Source organism: Chiloscyllium plagiosum, chromosome 28 (genome assembly GCF_004010195.1).
Source record: "Chiloscyllium plagiosum isolate BGI_BamShark_2017 chromosome 28, ASM401019v2, whole genome shotgun sequence".
In the NCBI taxonomy this organism is placed as follows: domain Eukaryota; kingdom Metazoa; phylum Chordata; class Chondrichthyes; order Orectolobiformes; family Hemiscylliidae; genus Chiloscyllium; species Chiloscyllium plagiosum.
The window spans coordinates 48,090,073-48,109,597 of NC_057737.1; the positions used below are offsets into that span (position 1 = coordinate 48,090,073).

General features: G+C 40.1%; 1 protein-coding gene across 5 annotated transcripts in view; it reads left to right on the plus strand.

Moving 5' to 3' along the window:
• The window catches only part of LOC122564179 (protein CASP-like), a 601,305-nt gene that overhangs the window by 259,506 nt on the left and 322,274 nt on the right, over window positions 1-19,525 (plus strand). For all 5 annotated transcript variants that reach the window (XM_043718857.1, XM_043718858.1, XM_043718860.1 and 2 more), the window contains one exon: window positions 15,816-15,894. In XM_043718857.1, the coding sequence (XP_043574792.1) occupies window positions 15,816-15,894 (79 nt within the window). The remainder of the gene's footprint in view (window positions 1-15,815; window positions 15,895-19,525) is intronic.

Genomic DNA, 19,525 nt, shown 5'->3' on the forward strand with positions numbered 1-19,525 from the left:
GTGGTTGAGGCGGGTATATTAACAACATTTAAAAAGCATTTGGATAAATACATGGATAGGAAAAGTTTAGAAGACTGTGGGCCGAGTGCAGGGAAATCGGGTGAGCATGGATGGACATTTTGGTTGACATGGTCCTGTTTTGGCCAAAGGCCCTGTCTCTATGCTGTTGGACTATATTGACTCTGTAAGATATGTCACAAAACTAGTCCCTTTTATTTCCTAAAAGCTGTACCTTGGCTCAAGGAGACTCTGTCCTTGATGGTTTTTTCAGAGGGGCAATAAATCAGACCAGTCTCCGATCAGTCTGGTTTGTACAGAGATGAAAAGGATTTTGAGAGGCCTTTTGTGTATATGTAAACAGATGAAACTTCAGGTCAAAGTGCTCATGTTTTAGAAGTGACCTGTATAATGAAAGGGGAGTGGTCAGCTCATTAGTTGGGCTGAGCAGTTTTAGTTCAGTCTTGAATTGGGAAGTTCAGCAGGGAGTTGTGTGGAAACTGTCTCTCTTTTCTGCTCTTCAGCTTCAACCTGTAAGCATGTGTTCCATTTATACTGGGTTTCAAATAGAGTTTGATTATTTGGGACTGTTGTGTATATTCGGAACAGCATTAGTAAGTGTAGTTGGATAGGTTGAGTTCTTTGGGCTTCTTTATTCTGTTCTTTGTATTTCATTGTGTATTTTTGTGAACAAATTTTTGTCTGTTTGAAAATCTTGTTGTCAACCTAGCTATCTTACTCCGGGTAATTTTGAATGTACACTTACCGAAACAAGTTACAAAGTTATGGTTTGGGGCTGCCTGCTTAAGAATGTTTTGAGTGGTCTGGCCTCGTTCGTAACAGACTGGGGGCTCTTTGCAGGATTTTAAACAGCGAGTGGTAGGTGCTAGTGTCTTTATTTCGGGTGTTGGTTTGAGTGGGTAGACAAAGCTTGGGATAGTAATGGCTCTTTTAGTCGCCAAACGTTTTCTGGATGTAGATGTGGTCACTTTGGAAATTTTGCAAAAAGTGAATAAGACCAAGCTGCAGGACTTAGCAGACCAGCTGGGTTTGGACCTGCCTGCTTCTGTGAGGAAAGTAGAGATAATTACAGCAGTAGCTCAGCATTTAAACTTGCTGGAGAAACCATCAGAATCTACAGAGATGGCAAGAATTCAATTGCAAATAAAGCAGCTTGAGTTTGAGGCGAGAGATGAGGAAAGGGCAGCAGAAATGAAACCGTTTGAGTTACGATTAAAAGAGAGGGAAAAAGAGCAGCAGAAGAGAGTGAAAATGAGAGAGCTTTTGAACTTCAAAAACTGACACTTAAAAAAGGAAAGTCCACTTTAAAGGCTGGAGATAAAGGCTGAGGGTAGGCTTAGTGAGGAGGATCAAGCCCCCGGTAGTCAGATGCCTAGTGAGAAGCTGTTAAAGTATGTTCAAACATTGCCTAAATTTGATGAGAAGGATATGGAAGCCTTTTTCATCTCATTTGAAAAGGTGGCTAAACAAATGCAATGTGGGTTTTGTTGATCCAAACGAAACTTGTAGGTAGAGTTAGTGACGTATTTGCATCCCTATCAGACGAGGTACCTGGGGAGTATGAGGAGGTGAAAAAAGCCATTGTATGTGCATATGAGCTTGTACCAGAAGCCTATAGACAACCTTTCAGGAATCTAAGGAGGGACCCAGGTCAAACCTATATTGAGTTTGAAAGGATGAAACAGAATAATTTCGATAGAGGGATAAGAGCTTTAAATGTCAGGCAAGCCTCTGATGCCCTAATAGAGGTAGTTATTTTGGAGGAATTCAAAAATTCACTGCCTGAAGTATTGCAAACTCATAAAGTCATAGAGCTGTAAAACACAGAAACAGACCCTTCAGTTCAACCCATCCATGCCGACCAGATATCCCAATCCAATCTAGTCCCACCTGCCAGCACCCGGTCTATATCCCTCCAAACTTTTCCTATTCATATACCCAGCCTTTTAAATGTTGCAATTGTACTAGCCTCCACCACTTCCTCTGGAAGCTTATTCCATACACGTACCACCCTTAGGCCCCTTTTATATCTTCCTCTCTCACCCTAAACCTATGCCCTCCAGTTCTGGACTCCCCCACCCCAGGGAAAAGACTTTGTCTATTTATCCGATCCATGCATGGATGGGTGCTTAAGCTAGGACAAATGTTCGGCACAACATCGTGGGCCGAAGGGCCTGTTCTGTGCTGTATTGTTCTATGTTCTATGTTCTATGCCTCTCATGATTTTGTAAACCTCTATAAGGTCACCCCTCAGCCTCCGACACTCCAGGGAAAACAGCCTCAGCCTATAGCTCAAATCCTCCAACCCTGGTAACATCCTTGTAAATCTTTTCTGAACCCTTTCAAGTTTCACAACATCTTTCCAATAGGAAGGAGACCAGAATTGCACGCGATATTCCAACAGTAGCCTAACCAATGTCTTGTACAGCTGCAACATGACTCCTATACTCAATACTCTGAACAATAAAGAAAGCATACCATGTGCCTTCTTCACTATCCTGTCTACCTGTGACTCCACTTTCAAGGAGTTTGAATCTGCACTCCGAGGTCTCTTTGTTCAGCAACACTCCCTAGAACCTTACCATTAAGTGTGTAAGTCCAGCTAAGTTTTGCTTTTCCAAAATGCAGCACGTCGCATTTATCTGAATTAAACTCCGTTTCCCACTTCTCAGTCCACTGGCCCATCTGATCAAGATCCTGTTGAAATCTGAGGTAACCTTCATTGCTGTCCACTACACCTTAATTTTGGTGTCATCTGCAAACTTACTAATTATCCCTCCTATGCTCACATCCAAATCATTTATATAAATGATGAGAAGTAGTAGACCCAGCACCGATCCTTGTGGCACTCCACTGGTCACAGGCCTCCAGTCTGAAATACAACCCTCCACCGCCACCCTCTGTCCTCTACCTCTGAGCCAGTTCTGTATCGAAATGGCTAGTTCTCCCTTTATTCCGTAAGATCTAACCTTGCTAACCAGCCTCCCGTGGGGAAACTTGTCGAATGCCTTACTGAAGTCCATATAGATCATGTCCACCACTCTACCCTCATCAATCCTCTTTGTTTCTTTTTCAAAAAACTCCCATCAAGTTTATGAGAGATGATTTCCCATGCACAAAGCCATGTTGACTATCCCTAATCAGAGCTGAAAATGTGTTGCTGGAAAAGCGCAGCAGGTCAGGCAGCATCCAAGGAACAGGAGAATCGACGTTTCGGGGATAAGCCCTTCTTAATCAGTCCTTGCCTTTCCAAATATATGTACATCCTGTCCCTCAGGATTCCCTCCCAACAACTTGCCCACCACCGAGGTCAGGCTCACTGGTCTATAGTTCCCTGACTTGTCCTTACCACCCTTCTTAAACAGTGGCACCACGTTAGCCAACCTCCAGTCTTCCGGCATCTTACCTGTGACTATCGATGATACAAAATATTTCAGTAAGAGACCCAGCAATCACTTCTCTAGCTTCCCACAGAGTTCTAGAGTACACCTGATCAATTCCTGGGGATTTATCCACTTTTATGCATTTCAAGACATCCAGCTCTTTCTCCTCTGTAATATGGATATTTTTCAAGATGTCCCTACATTCTGTATCTTCCATGTCCTTTTCCTCAGTAAACACTGATGCAAAATACTCGTTTAGTATCCCCCATTTTTTGTGGCTCCACACAAAGGTCACCTTGCTGATCTTTGAGGGGCCCTATTCTCTCCCTAGTTACCCTTTGTCCTTAATGTATTTGTAAAATCCCTTTGGATTCTCCTTAACTGTGTTTGCCAAAGGTGTCTTATGTCCCGTTTTTGCTCTCCTGATTTCGCTCCTCAGTATACTCCTACTACCTTTATACTCCTCTAAGGATTCACTCGATCTATCCTGTCTATACCTGACATACGCTTTCTTCTTTTTCTTAACCATGTGGAAGAGCAGAGAGTTAAAACAGCAAGGTTAGCAGCTGATGATTATGCGCTGGCCCATAAAACATGGGTTGGCTTCCAGAATCAATTTCAGTCCATGAAGGACAGAAACTGAGGCATGAGAAATCCTAACATGGAAAGGGAAAGGTAGATCTCAGGGAATAAGTATAACTTAGCACAGGATAAAAATGAAACCCTTGAGGGGGTCAAATAAATTAACAATGTTTTCATTGTAATAAAGTGGGCCACACAAAATCAGTGTTGGTGGGCTAGGAGAAAGCCAGATGTAGGAAAACCAGACAATCCTGGATGTTTTGTTGGACTAGTAACAAAAAAGCACGAAAAGTTAGACAACTGCCTCAGAGTGTACAAGATGATCAGAGGTTGATTAAGGAGGAAGTGCCAGATCTGCTTACAAAAAATACATACAAGGGTAAAGTTTATTCACATAGGCCAGGAGCAGTAGGTAAGGAGGTTATAATATTAAGGGACAGAGGATCCTCTCAGTCTGTAATGCTGAAGGATGAGGAACTATGTCCTCCTGAGGGACTATTATGTAAAGTGAGGCTAGAGAGTCCAGAAAATAGTAGAGCATTTGTGATAGGACTACTGGACAAACTCTCAGCTCCAGGAATACAATTTGTATTTGTAAATGATACAGCTGATTCACTGGTAGGTGTGCTGCCTACATTAGTTGAAGAGCCAGTGGAGACACAGGCAACTGAAGACATGGAGAATGTTTATCCAGGAATTTTCCCAGATTGTGTGGTCACAAGATCACAGAGACACAAGCTGAAGCAGGAGAGATCAGAAGGCACAAATATGGAAACTGACATAGTGTTATCCAAGACCTCCTTTGATCAGATAAGTGGCACAGAGAAGGAGCAAATAGTACCTTTAACTCTATGAAGATGATTGAATTACAGCAGAAAGATGAAGAGTTAAAACAGTTACATCAAAAGGCATTTACAAAGAAAGAAAGTGAATGCATTCTTGTGTGTTATTATTTAACAAATGATGTCTTAATGAGGAAATGATGACCATCATACATTCAAGCAGATAAGAAATGGACAGAGATTCATCAAATTATTTTGCCAATAGGGTAGAGGGTGCTGCGAGTGGCGCATGAGCTACCACTTGGAGGTCATTTAGGGGTGAGGAAAATACAGGCTAAAATTCAAAGGCATTTTTATTGGCCTGGACTACACAGAGATGTAGTTGAAGTTTGCCAGATGTGTCATATATGTCAGCTAATCGGAAAACCACAGGCAGTAATAAAACCGGCACCTTTAATGTGAGAAACCTTTCCCAAGAGACTTGATAGATTGCGTAGGTCCCCTACCTCAAACAAAAAGTGGGAATAAGTATTTATTAACAATAATGGATGTGTCGACTTGATTTCCAGAGGCACTCCCATTACGGAACATCACAACTAAAAGGGTTGTAGAAGAATTACTTAACATTTTTACTAGATATGGACTGCCAGTAGAGATCCAGTCAGATCAAGGATCAAACTTCACATCCAAATTCTTCAAGGAGTTTATGGATAACTTGGGAATAAAACAATTCAAATCTACTGCATATCATCTAGAATTGCAGGGAGCACTAGAGAGATGGCATCAAACATGAAAGACCATGTGTAGGGCTTATGGTCAGGATTATCCAGATGATTGGAATAAGGGAATTCTGTTTGTACTTTTTGTGATCAGAGATGCACCAAATGAATCGACTAAATTCAGTCCATTGGAATTAATGTTTGGGCATGAAGTAAGAGGACTGTTAAAATTGACGAAGGAGAAATTAATAAGTCAGAATTCAGAGACCACCCATTTGGACTGTGTGTCAAATTTTACAGGAAGATTAAATAGGGCTGAAGAGTTGACCAAACAGCATTTAAATGTATCACAGCATACACTGAAACAGGAAGCGGATAAGAAATCACAAATTCGCTATTTTATAATTGGGGATAAGGTGTTGGTGTTACTTCCAGTAACAGGTGAGCCTTTAAAAGCAAGGTTTAGTGGACTTTATCAAATCGAGAGGAAACTGAGTGAGGTGAACTACTTGATAAGGACTCCAGACAGGAAGAAATCTCAGTGTGTGTCAAGTGAATATGCTCAAAAGGTATTTTGATAGGGAAGGAAAGCAAGAGGAGAACGTATTAATGATTTACAGCACAGAAGGAAGAACCAAGTTCAGAGGATTCTGAATTGGGCAATCCTCAAATCAAATTGGACAATGAGGAAGTTGTCAAAAATTGGGATAAATAATTGAGTTACCTTCCACAAGAAACTCAAAATGAACTGAAAGAGATATTACTCTGACATGGGGAGATATGCGGAAATGAAATGGGAAATACAAACCTAATTATGCATGATGTAGAGACAGGAGATGCTGTTCCAATTAAGCAACATCCTTATAGGCATAACCCTTTAAAGTTGGCACAGGTTCAGAAAGAAATAGAGCGCATGTTCCAAGATGGCATAATCGAACAGAGTTACAGTGACTGAAGCTCACCCACAGACATGGTGCCAAAGCCAGATGGTACCCAACGGTTATGTGTGGACTATCGCAAAGTCAATGTCGTTACAGAGACTGATGCATATCCAATTCCACTTCAGAGGACTGTGTCGAAAAAGTGGGACAAGCAATTTACATTTCTAAGTTGGACTTGCTCAGAGGCCACAGGCAAGTACCTCTATCACAGAGAGCAAAGTCGATTTCGGCTTTCGTAATGTCAAATGTTCAAAGTCATGCCATTTGGTGTGAAAAACGCACCAGCCACATTTCAGAGACTGACTAATAAAGTCATTGCCAGATTACCCAACTTTGTGGTGTAGATTGATGACCTGTTGATTTTTAGTCACTCATAGAAGGAGCATTTACAGCACTTATTGGACTTGTTCGATCGACTTCCGGAAGGCAAGCTTGGTAGTAAACCGAGCTAAAAGTGAATTTGTTAAAGTCTACATTAGGCTGATCTTTAATCAGTAAAGGAGTTACGGGTTTAGATTAGATTAGATTAGATTACTTACAGTGGGGAAACAGGCCCTTTGGCCCAACAAGTCCACACCGCCCCGCCGAAGCGCAACCCACCCAGACCCATTCACCTACATTTAACCCTTCACCTAACACTACGGCAATTTAGCATGGCCAATTCACCTGACCTGCACATCTTTGTACTGTTTGAACCCGGGTCTCTGGCGCTATGAGGCAGCAGTGCTAACCACTGTGCCACTGTGCCGCCCACTATCCCTTACAGGGTTACAGGAAAAGGGCAGGAAAGTGAACTTGAGGACTAAGTCACCTTCCTGAGCCATTTATTGGACATGGACAAATGGCCCCACACGATGCAAGAGTGAAAGTAATTGGGGAATTTCCCATATGGTTGATGAAAAAAGCAGTACTACGGTTCCTGGGTTGTGTGGATTTTATTGCAAGTTTGTGCCGAACTTTAGCTCTCACCGGATTTTTAAAAAAGGGCAAGAAGTTTCAGTGGACAGCAGACTGTCAAAAGGCATTTGACAGCCTAAAAACCGTGTTAAAAACCACTGCCCCAGTATTAGCCACACCTGATTACATGAAGCCTTTCAAGATGGCTATCGATGCCAGTGATGTGGGTGTCAGTGTGGTGCTACTGCAGAAGGATAACGAAGGGATAGAAAAACCCATCTGGTATTTTTCCAGGAAGTTGAACGTTCATCAACAGAAATATTCAACGGTGGAGAAAGCGACTTTAAGCTTGGTATTGGCATTAAAACCAAATGTTTATATTACAGCAATGCAACTGAGACAATCATATACACTGATAACAACTGGTTGACATTTGTGGAAAAATTTAAGGACAAAAGTGCCAGACTGTTTAAATGGAGATTGAGTGGCAATTTGACAGTTGTGCATGTGGCAGGTAGCGAAGATGTGATTGCCGATGTGTTATCGAGACTCGAATGAGATACGGAGGTGTTCGGTGGTGGGTGTACCGTGGCCTGAATTTGCATGTGTTTGTGCATGTTTGCATATTTATACAGAGTTGAAAAGGATTTTGAGAGGCCTTTTGTTTATATGTAAACAGATGAGACTTCAGGTCAAAGTGGTCATGTTTTAGAAGTGACCTGTATAATGAAAGGGGAGTGGTCAGCTCATTAGCTGGCTGAGCAGTTTAGTTCATTCTTGAACTGGGAAGTTCAACAGGGAGGTGTGTGGAAACTTTCTCTCTTTTCTGCCCTTCAACTTCAACCTGTAAGCATGTGTTCCATTTACACTGGGTTTTAAAGAGAGTTTGCTTATTGGGACTGTTGTGTATATTCAGAACAGCATAATTAAGTGTAGTTGGATAGGCTGAGTTCTTTAGGCTTCTTTATTCTGGTTTTGTGTTTGATTGTGTACTTTGTGAACAAATTTTTGTCTGTTTGAAAATCTTGTCATCAGCCTAGCTATTTTCACTGTACACTTATCAAAACAAATTGCAAAGTTATGGTCTGGGGCTGCCTGCTTAAGAATGTTTTGAGCGGTCTGGCCTAGTCCATAACAGGTATGAGAAACTTCTTTCTGAAACTGTTAACATCCTATGCAACAATGTTCTGGCTATCTGTAGTAGGACTTTGTTAAGTATACCTCATACCTTACACTCTTTCAGTGAGTATGCTGGAGGGGATTTGTACATATCAATATTTATTTTGTTAGATTTTAGTCAGTGAAATAATTTTCATGAGACTTTTTTTCTTAACAACTGAATTTTTTTTCCCAAACAAAGTATTTACAAAATTGTAGCTCATAACATGGGTTTTGTTTATCAGTTGACTTGTCTTTTGAGACTTTTATTACTTCCATTAATATTTTTCTTCTGCAGTCTGCAATCTCTCCCAGAAAACCTGGGCTGATACTTTTGCCAGAGCTGTCTAGTTTGCTTAGTTGGCATATAGACTGTGGTTAGTAAAGACATTGCCATGGAGAATGCACTAGCTCGACGATGGTTGACAGTTAACTGCTACGCTTTGCTTAAATTTAAACTGGGCAGGTTGACTCTGTATGATTAAGGCATTGCCTTGAGACATGAATGAGAAAATGCCTTGTGTAATTTTGTTCGGTCGACATAGATAACTGTGCACAACGTTTCAGAGAACACCTCTGGGACACCCGCACCAACCAATCCAACCGCCCCGTGGCTGAATATTGTAACTCCCCCTCCCACTCCGTCAAGGACATGCAGGTCCTTGGCCTCCTCCATTGCCAGACCATGGCAACACGACGCTTGGAGGAAGAGCGTCTCATCTTCCGCCTAGGAACCCTCCAACCACAAGGGATGAATGCAGATTTCTCCAGCTTCCTCATTTCCCCTCCCCCCACCTTATCTCAGTACCAACCCTCAGACTCAGCACCGCCTTCTTGACCTGCAATCTTCTTCCCGACCTCTCTGCCCCCACTCCCTCTCCGGCATATCACCCTCACCTTAACCTCCTTCCACTTATCGCATTCCTAACGCCCCTCCCCCAAGTCCCTCCTTCCTACCTTTTATCTTAGCCTGCTTGGCACACCTTCCTGATTCCTGAAGAAGGGCTCATGCCCGAAATGTTGATTCTCCTGCTCCTTGGATGCTGCCTGACCTGCTGCGCTTTTCCAGCAACACATTTTTCAGCTCTGATCTCCAGCATCTGCAGTCCTCACTTTCTCCTACATTTTCTTTCTAAGTGCAATAGATAGGGCTCTGTATATCAATATATGTAGTAGCCAATATATACAAGAGAGCCCAACTTATTCAATTGTTTTTTGGAATATTTTTCTCTCATCATGATTATTTAGCAAATGTTGCCTAACTTAAAAATTGTATCTGATATTGGACGTACAGTTTTGAGTTTTGCAAGCATGGGTTGATTGGGTAGGGTCAGTACTTTGCCTGTTGTGATCAGCTGAAGCAACTTTTTTTTATATACAGCCCACACGTCTTTGAAACATACACTTTAAATGCATACTATCATGCTGGCACTCAAATTCGTATACATGTTATTTATTCGCTTGGAGGGCAGAATATCTTTTAGTTAAATGACAGGTTCCTGTTAGTGGCAAGCATCAGTCATGTTGCTGCTGTAAAGAAGCATGTGGAATAGCTAGCTTCACCTGTTGCTCAAATTGTTTGAAATACCTTGCTCTACCATGGTAATCTGGCATTTCTGACATATCTCAGGTCTAAAGGCCTTGGGCTCGTTCATGCTTTTGCCTGTTACATATTGAGAAAGGGGGAGGTGATGGTGTAATGTTGTTGTTGCTGGACTGGTAATCTAGAAAGCCAGGTAATGTTTTGGAAACTGGCTTTGAATATCACCATGGCAGATGGTGGAATTTGAATTCAATGAAATGTCTGAAATTAAAAGTTTAGTGATGACTGTGAAACCATTGATGATTGTATTAAAAACCCACCTGGTTTATTAATCTCCTTTTGAGCTAGAGAAGGTAAATTGATATCCTAACCTGGTCTGGCCGAGGTGACTCCACAACAATGTAGTTCACTCAAAACGGCCCTCTGAAATGGCCTGAAATGCCCTTCGGTTATATCGAGTGCTAAAAAGTCCCAAACAAGGGAACCAAGCGCCAGAAATGACAACAATAAAGTCAGCCCTTGATCCTGTGGGGAAAGGTTATGTGGCTGTACAAATGGACTGCAATAATTCAAGAAGGCAGCTCATGACAGCTTTCAAGGATAACAAATGCAGGCTCAGCAAGCAATGCCCAAATTCCATGAATAAATGAAAAGTTCTGATCAGGGTAGCTACTGGCTTGCAGGATTGCTTTGATTATCCTAACTTTAGTATCTGCTTGCATGGTGAGCAAGTAGCTTAGACTCTAATTATGACCTTGCCAATAAGGGCAGTCTTATAGTGTATGAAAGTGTAGGAATCACGAAGACGAATGAAGGTAGCTTTGGAGTATGCCATTCGTGAGACCTCTGGCAGATCTCTCAACTAGCATATCAATGGAAGTGAGCAGATCTGAGTGTTCCATTTCAAAGGTGAATTTAGATACAGGGTGTAACCTATTAAGGTGTGTAAGAGACTTGTCTATGCACCAGTGGATTCAAATATTGCAAATGTTAGAAAAATGTAATGGATAGGAGGTTAAGTGTCATTCCGTCAGGTTTGTTTCTCATGGAACCCAACAATGGTGTTAGCAAGAGCTGAGTCTAGAGGGGATTTTGTGGCAGCACCATTTATTTGGACATATTTGGTTTTTTCTGGTCCCTGAACCCTGCTGTATACCAACCTGTGACTGAAAATTGAGTAAAATGGTAATTTTGTACTTAATTTAACATCTTTAACTTCATAACAACTTTGGGAATAACAGGGCTTGATTTTCAGTGAATTTTGACAAACAGATCAAAAATGGGAAGGAAACTTTCTGCTGATTTTCCTTTTACTGCTATCCTCGACTGATAACCATTAAGTATAGCCCCTTGACTTTCAGTGGCATTATCATGCCTGAATCTCCTACGGTCAACACCAGGAATTTAATATTAGAGAAGAAACTGAATTGGTGCAGCCATGTAAATAAAGTGCAGGGCAGAGGCTGGAAATGCAGCTCTGAGTAACTCACCACCTGTCTCCCACTACCTGTCCATCATCTACAAGGCACAAGTCAGGAATTCGAGCCATTTGCCTAAATGAGTGCAGCTCCAACAACACTCAAGAAGCTTGACACCATCTAGGATAAGGAGTCAACTTTAATGGCACCCCATCCACTTCATTTAGAATTCACTTACTTAACCACCAGTACAGTGATGGTAATGTATATTGTTCACCAGATGGACTGCAATAACTCACCAATTCTCCTTCAACAACAGCTTCCAAAGTTAAAATTCCTACCACCTAGGAGGACTAAGGCAGCAGATGAATGCGATCACCACTCCATGCAAGATACCCTCCAATCCACATACCATCCTGACTTGAAAATATATCTTAGTTCTTTCACTATCACTGAGTTGATATACTGGAGCTCCCTTCCTAACATCTCTATGATTGTACTCCTGCACCCAGTGGCAATTAGGGATGGATAATAAATACTGGCTTGTTCATCGATGCCTATGTTCGATGAACAAATAAAAATAAACAGCACTAATCTACATGAACACTCAGTTGAGTATGCATTGTAAGTGTATTTTTCAAAGACCTGAAGAAGGGCTTATGCCCGAAACGTCGATTCTCCTGCTCCTCAGATGCTGCCTAGCCTGCTGTGTTTTTCCAGCACCACATTTTTCAACTCTGGTACTCCAGCATCTGCAGTCCTCACTTTCTCAAAGTACTGACCCTATCCAATTATCTACATCCATTCTTCTCTGCTACTTAGCTTCCTCCACAGTACTCTTTTGAATGCATGATCTAGTATTTACCTAGTTCTTTTCTTCCATCCCCTGCTCTTGTTCTGTTCTCAATTTCTGTTTTCCTGGTCACTCAGTTGTCAACTAAAGTCTCTCATTACTGATATGCTGTTAGTCTATCTGTCTCGCACTGTTTCTTTAACATTCATCAAAAAACAGACACCTGAAAACTGGTCCCAGTGATTTAACTGGCTTAACCAATCAGGTATAAAGGTCTATCAGTCCCTCAGCTGCTTTTTATTTTAAAAAGTACATTTTAGCTGTGCATCATGGAATCTTAATATAAATTTCAACCCCGAAATGCTGAAATACAGAGTATGCGTTTGACTGCATTATGGTGAAAAAATAATGTTATTAATACTAGGGGATGAATGTTTGACAAGTCTTGCAAGTGCCTGCAATCTCAATGCCTGTTCTGACTAGAAAATGTTTATAGGAAGAAATCTTTACAGTCGTGTTACTTATAAGGGAAGAGCGATCAGATCTTTATTCAAGATGTTTGTGGTTCAGTTATATGGAATACTATGACAGGGTTTGGACTTTCCTCCCCCTCAAATGTTTGAATTTTGAGATTAACACTTTATTGCAGTGTGATTGAATGTTTTCTGTCTTAAGGCAGAATGCTACAATTAATTTTTGAATTAAATGTTGTCTTTTATTGCTTAATGATAAAATGTTTACTAAACTAGAAAGAATATACTTGGAATTACTTTGAGACTGTTCCATTGTGTATGAGATGAGATATATTTCTTCTGAGACCAGGGAGTTATTCAGTCCTGTGATTACGTCAAACAGAGTCTTTTGTTCATTTATTCTGGCCCACGCAGAGCAGTTTAGAATATTTTATTCACTCCATTAAAGAATTGAGTGGGAGCAGTTTCAATTAGTGTCAGTTTTCTGGTTGCTTTGAAACTTCTCAGTGCAAGTACTTAAGGTTTTTACAGTCTCAGGTCTGAAAGATTCTTGATGAAGCTTTACCCAATAAAAAGTATCAATAAAAAGTAATGATCATTTTTTAGGGAATCTTCAAATTCTGGTTCAATGATTAAAGTTATAAAATTCCTGAAGAATTCCTGAAGAAGGGCTCATGCCCGAAACGTCGATTCTCCTGCTCCATGGATGCTGCCTGACCTGCTGTGCTTTTCCAGCAACACATTTTCAGCTCTGATCTCCAGCATCTGCAGTCCTCACTTTCTCCTCAGTGTAGTGCTATATTTGGCTACTAAGCCATCAGAGATGTGGCATCATTTTACAAGCTATACATTCTCCTGATAGTCACTTTCATGCCGCTTAGGCATGCAGCTGTTTTGTTTTCACAGTTTATTTTTCTCAGGGTTAACACACAAATGAAGTTGTTTGTTAGATAAAAGGTTATATCTAATTAAAATGTAATTACTGATGCCACCATAAAGCACCATGAAATGTTCCTACATTCCCTGCACCACTGAACTGTCTGTTGGCTAAAAATATGGTAACACCAAATCATGGAAATTTTTTTGGTTGCGATGCTAAGCAAATGGGCTCCTGAAAAAATATTTGAGAATCAGCAAAGAGGAGGTTTTCATTTTCTTTCATGTAATGTGGACTTTATTGGCCTTAAAGTATTGGTAGGCATCCTTCTGGACGGTACTCTGTGTTTTGGTGCAACTGAGTAGCTTGCAAGGCCTTTTCAGAGTGATTGCTGTGACTCTGATTTCACACTCAGGCTAGGCTGGGTAACGACAGCAGATTTTGTCTCCTGACTGGAATTAGTGAACCAGATGTAACAATTTGATAGCTATATATTCATCAAATGATGTGGTTTATGAGCTCATGTTTCCATACTATTAGTTCACTTTTCTGGATTACTGGTCCAGTAACATAGTCATTATTCTATTGTTTCTGTTTGTTAGAAAGTTGTTTGGTAAATTCTTCATGATTCCTGGCAGAAAGCAAGAACTGGGTGTCTTGCATTTACATTATGCATCCCTTTAGTCAGGCTTATGAGTTACTCATTTCAAAAATGCCTTATAATTGGCAAAAGATTAAACCGACAGTGAAAGAACATTTACTAGGTAAGGCATTTATTTGACTGGTATGAGTTTCTCTTAATAACCTATTACGTTGTTGAATGTACTAAACGTCAATCTTATCTGTCTGAGTATTGAAGTCTTAGTGTGGGGCAGCGTGAATTGCAGATCTAGGAGATGATCAGCTTCAGTTATTTTTGGTTGGACGATTTTTGGTCAGGTTGGAAAACCAGTAAAGCCATATTGGAGGAAGAGCGAGAGAACGGCTAATGAATTTTTTTAAGAAATGTTTTTGTGTGGCTGGGTTACTTAGGGATTTCAACAGCTGTTCAGCTGATTTGCTGCTGAGTAATTGTTTTTGGAAAAGAACTAGCTGATGTTCTTGCTTCTTAATGTTACTGAAATCCATTATGACCAGCATCATTTTCAACTAGGTGATGGAATTTTATTTTTAGTTTTGATAATATCTGGCCAACCTGGGAGAATTGAGACACTAACATGGCAAAAAAAGACTCCCTGACTTAGATTGATAGATTTTTGGGATAGGAAGCAACAATGGGTAAATGGAATTGAGGTATAAAGCAACAATAATATAATTGGTTTGTGAGCCTGCTTGCCAACGTTTGTCCCTAATGTCCTTTAGCAATAATATTGTCAAAGAAGTAGAAAATGGTGGAAACACTGAGCAAGCTAGCAGGGAGGAGAAAGTAAATAGTGTATTTGATTCTGCTTGAAGATTTTTCTTCAGAACTGGGGAGATAATAATGCTGAACAGTTTTTAAGCAAGTTCAGAACGATGACAAAGAAGAGAAGGTATATACTGAGAGGGGGAGGTCTGTAGTAGTACAAAGGGGAAAATAAAGATTAAATATCCTTTGTGGCTCTGAAGATCAGAACTTGAATATCTTTTCTTCCCTTCTTGTTTCTGAGTGTTGGGCTATGGATGTCCATTGGATTTGTTCATGCTTACGTGCAAATTATCATTTGCCGTTGTCGTCATAGGAATATTTGTAAATGTTCAATAACATTATCTGATTTGAATGCACACAGTTTTTTTTCCTCTGAAACTTGGGAGTGCAAAGGTTTTGTACTACAACAACTTGTATAGTGCCTTTAATATAGTGAAATGTCCTACGGTGCTTCACTGAAGCGTTATAAAACATTGAGGAAAAGAGATATTGGATCAGATGCCCAAAATTCTAGTCAGGGGATATGTTTGAAGAAGCATCTTAAAGGAGGAAAGTGAGACGAAGAGGTACACAAAATGAATTCCAGAGTTTGGGACTGAGCAACTGAACGCACTACCACTGATGATGGTTATGCCTGGGAATTCATCAGAATTAGGGGAGTGCAAATAACTCAAAAGGTTGTAGATTTGGAGGAGATTACAAAGTTAAATTTACAAATAGTTAAAACATTAATTTAAAATTAAATTAAAATATAGTCAATGTCTGTGGTTTTAAGGAAAGAGTAATGGTTTTTTTTAATGAATATTTTTATTGTTTGTTTCAGATCGACGCCCTAAGTAAAAGAAGCAAAGAAGCAGAGGCAGCCTTTTTAAATGTTTACAAAAGATTAATTGATGTTCCAGGTATGTTTCCAGAATTTAGTTTCTGACATGGGCCAGCCTATTTCCTGTCACTTCTCTAGTTTTGGGAATGTTTTGTTTTTGTCTTTTGCTCTCCCTGGAATTTGATTTCTAAATTAGCTCAGGCATAAATCTTGTTGATCTGAAATCATTTACAATGGACAGCTGGTATAAGTAAAAAAAAAAGATTCACTATGACCAACTGCGGTTTAAAAAGACATGGCAGTTTGAGGCACATAATGTTGAAGCTGAGCTGATATTGTAAAGGGAAAGGCATCTGCTTGATTTTTATTGTGTCCATTAAGTTCCACTATCGTTCCAGAAATATCTAATGGCATGGTGAAAGAGATGTTCCTTTACCATGATTTCAGTTTAAATATTGATGTAAATTGTTTCCTGCAGTTTAGGTAAAGCGCTAGCAAGATTTTATAATTTTCAGAGCCCTTAAGAAAATTTGCAGATGGCATCTGTTAAACAACCATGTGAATTTCCCATACTATTCATGCAGAAACAGCAGGTTTTGATGTCTATGCATTTGTATGTGTTTTGTTTATTATTTTAGTTACAACATTGTCAGCACCATTTACACTCCACCTTATTCAAATTTTTTTAAAAGTTTCTGTATTGTATAATCTTCAATGTTTTTTTTCCCCCTAACTGTATTGGCAAGAACATGGGGCTTAATGTCTGTGATGTTATATTATGCACTGTGTTTATATAGAGTTCTGATCCAAATTTCTCTGTTCCTTGTTTTCCTCTGTGCTCTTCCCAGCCAGTCTCAGTAGGTCAGCAGGCGAACCACTCAGTAAATCATAGCTGCTGTGGTTAGGAGTTCTCATCATGATAACTCACATTGCAAGCTTGTAATATGTTTGAAATACGAGCACAACCGTATTAGTTCTAAGGTTTTTAGAGTAAAATATTGTTTTAGCAGCCTGTATTGACTGTGACTGACCTAGAGTGCAGCTGTGTGTGACTCCATAAAAGCTTATTTCTCATTTTAAAGTTTAAAAGAAATGCAGAATAAAGAATATATTTCTCATGGTTCTGATCAGCTACTTATTTTAGAAAACACAGCCATGTTGGCTGGGTAATAGACTCCCTTATTGCGATATTAATTGCTGTATGAATAAATTCCAGCTGATTCCTCTTAATGCAGCAGCTGAGTTAATTTAGTGATTGTCTAATTACATTAGCTCTTAAGATCCCAACTCTCCAAGTCAGGAACACATCTGAAGCTGTGACATCATTGGATAAGCTGTGTACGGATGTACACGACAAGGATCTATTCGTCATCTTTGGGAGCTAGTGATGCAGTTATCCATATTACCGTTTCTTCAGATAGCAGTAGAGATCTTCCAGATGTTTATGTGCAATCTGCAACTGTATTGGCTTTTGAGAATACAATCTGCTGGCAATTTCAACACCAAATATTATTGGTTATTCGTCTCACTTAATTTTTACCAATGTAAACTATTTTTAGAGAACAAAAAGTAATGCTACAGACAAATTGTATAATGCCTGTAAATTTATAACAATATAGAATATGATATTGTAACTTTGCTTTATTGGATAACTTGCCTTTATTCAAATGTGTCTGGGAAGTAGACATTATGCAGAGTAAGAATCAAATGTATATTCCATTCCAAATGGTCGATGCTCAGCGAACAATAGGCTCCAAGAAACATGTAAGATGTTTGCCTTTTTAAGGATGGTAAATTTTGTTATCTTAATGCGACTTTCTCCATGCTGTTGGTACCATTTCTCTTCCTTTCCCTTTGTTTGCTCATATTCTCATTTTTTTCCCTTTACAATGTTCAATACGTCACCATTTCTGTTCACCTCTCTCTCTTTGTAGTTTCTTTATTTCTCAGAACTTGTTTGGCGTGCTTACCTTCAATGCTCAGACCTTTTGAGTATCAGAGTTGGGCCGACATGTTGAGGTTCTGCAAGATATCGTGAGGCCTCTTGTGGTGTACTGTGTTCAGTTCTGATCGCCCTGATAAAGAAAGGATATTGTTGAACTGGAGAAAGTTCAACGAAGATTTTCCAGGACGTTGGCAGGAATGGAGGGTTTGAGTTATAAGGAGAGGCTGGGACTTGTTTTCATTGGAGTGTAGGAGGTTGAGGCGTGACCTTATAGAGGTTTATAAAATCATGAGGGGCATAGATTAGGTGAATAACAAAGGTCTTTTCCCTCAGGTGGGGGAGTTCAAAGCTAAGGGACATATTTGTAAGATGGGAGGAGAAAGATTCAAAAAGGACATGAGCAACATTTTTTTTACACACAGTGGTTAGTGAATGGAATGAACTGACAGAGGAAGTGATGGATGCAGGTACAAGTTACAATGTTTAAAAGACATTTTGATAAGTACATGAATAGGAAAGATTTGGAGAGATATGGGCCAAATACAGGTAGGTGGAAATAGTTTAGTTTTGGAACACAGAGTGAACTAGTTGGACGGAAGGATCTGTTTAGATGCTGAATGACTCTGGGACTCTTTCAGTTCGATTAGATTAGATTCCTTCAGCGTGGAAACAGACCCTTTGGCCCATCCAGTCCACACTGACCCTCCGAAGAATTTTCCCTCTGACTAATGCACCTAACACTACAGGCAATTTTGCATGGTCAATTCACCTGACCTGCGCATCTTTGAATTGTGGGAGGAAACTGGAGCACCCGAAGGAAACCCACGCAGACACGGGGAGAATGTGCAAATCCACACAGACAGTTGCCCGAAGCTGGAATTGAACCTAGTTTTGCTGCCGATTCCTTTAGATTGCACCACCTTTGCCTTCTACCTTTGTCCACTGCAAAAGAAAAGAGAACCAATGTTCTACTTTTGTATTTTTTATTCATTATGCTCTTACTTTTCTATTTCTTTCCTCTTTCTGACTTTTTGTTTTGTGTCCCCCATTTCCTCTCTTGGTTTCTCTTCAGTATATTTCCACATGTTCCCATTTTTCCCACTTTTCCTCATTCTCTTATAAATTTTCCTCTGTTTATTTAGTTACATTTCACTTTATTTGCTTTCCTTTAGACTTTCTTATCAGTGTGCCAATAGTTGCAAAGCAGTGAAAGTAGTAATCAGATATTTTCAGTAGTTAGTGTTTAGATTTACTTGTAGCTGGCACATGTGATTTGACAATCACTTTAGTTCCGCTCTTTCAACGTATTACATAAAATATTTGCTCTTGCTGTATTTTATATAGATCAGGTAAAGAAAAAGTCCTGAAGAACAGTGTGTAATTCAGACACTGTTAACATCACCCAACATTCCACCCAAGTGCTTCATCAAGATTGAAAGAGCTTCAATACTTCTATTCTCAGATTTGGCACTTAGATTGGTGCATCAAGTCTCACTCAATCCATCCTGAATGTGCCAGAGCATGCTGGAACATTGTCCCCTTCTCTCAGGATCACTGCAGCCTGCACTGTGCTCTCTGGTGCTCTGCACCATGCTAATACTCTGTGGTTCTCTGCAACCTTCAGCATGCCCAACGTGGTCTGGGTTTTTGCACCCTGCACCATGCCCAAAGCTCTGTGGTATTCTGCAGTCTGCACCATGCCTCATGGTGTTTGGTTCACTGCACCATGCCCAGTGCTCTCTTGATTCTTGCAGCCTGCACCATG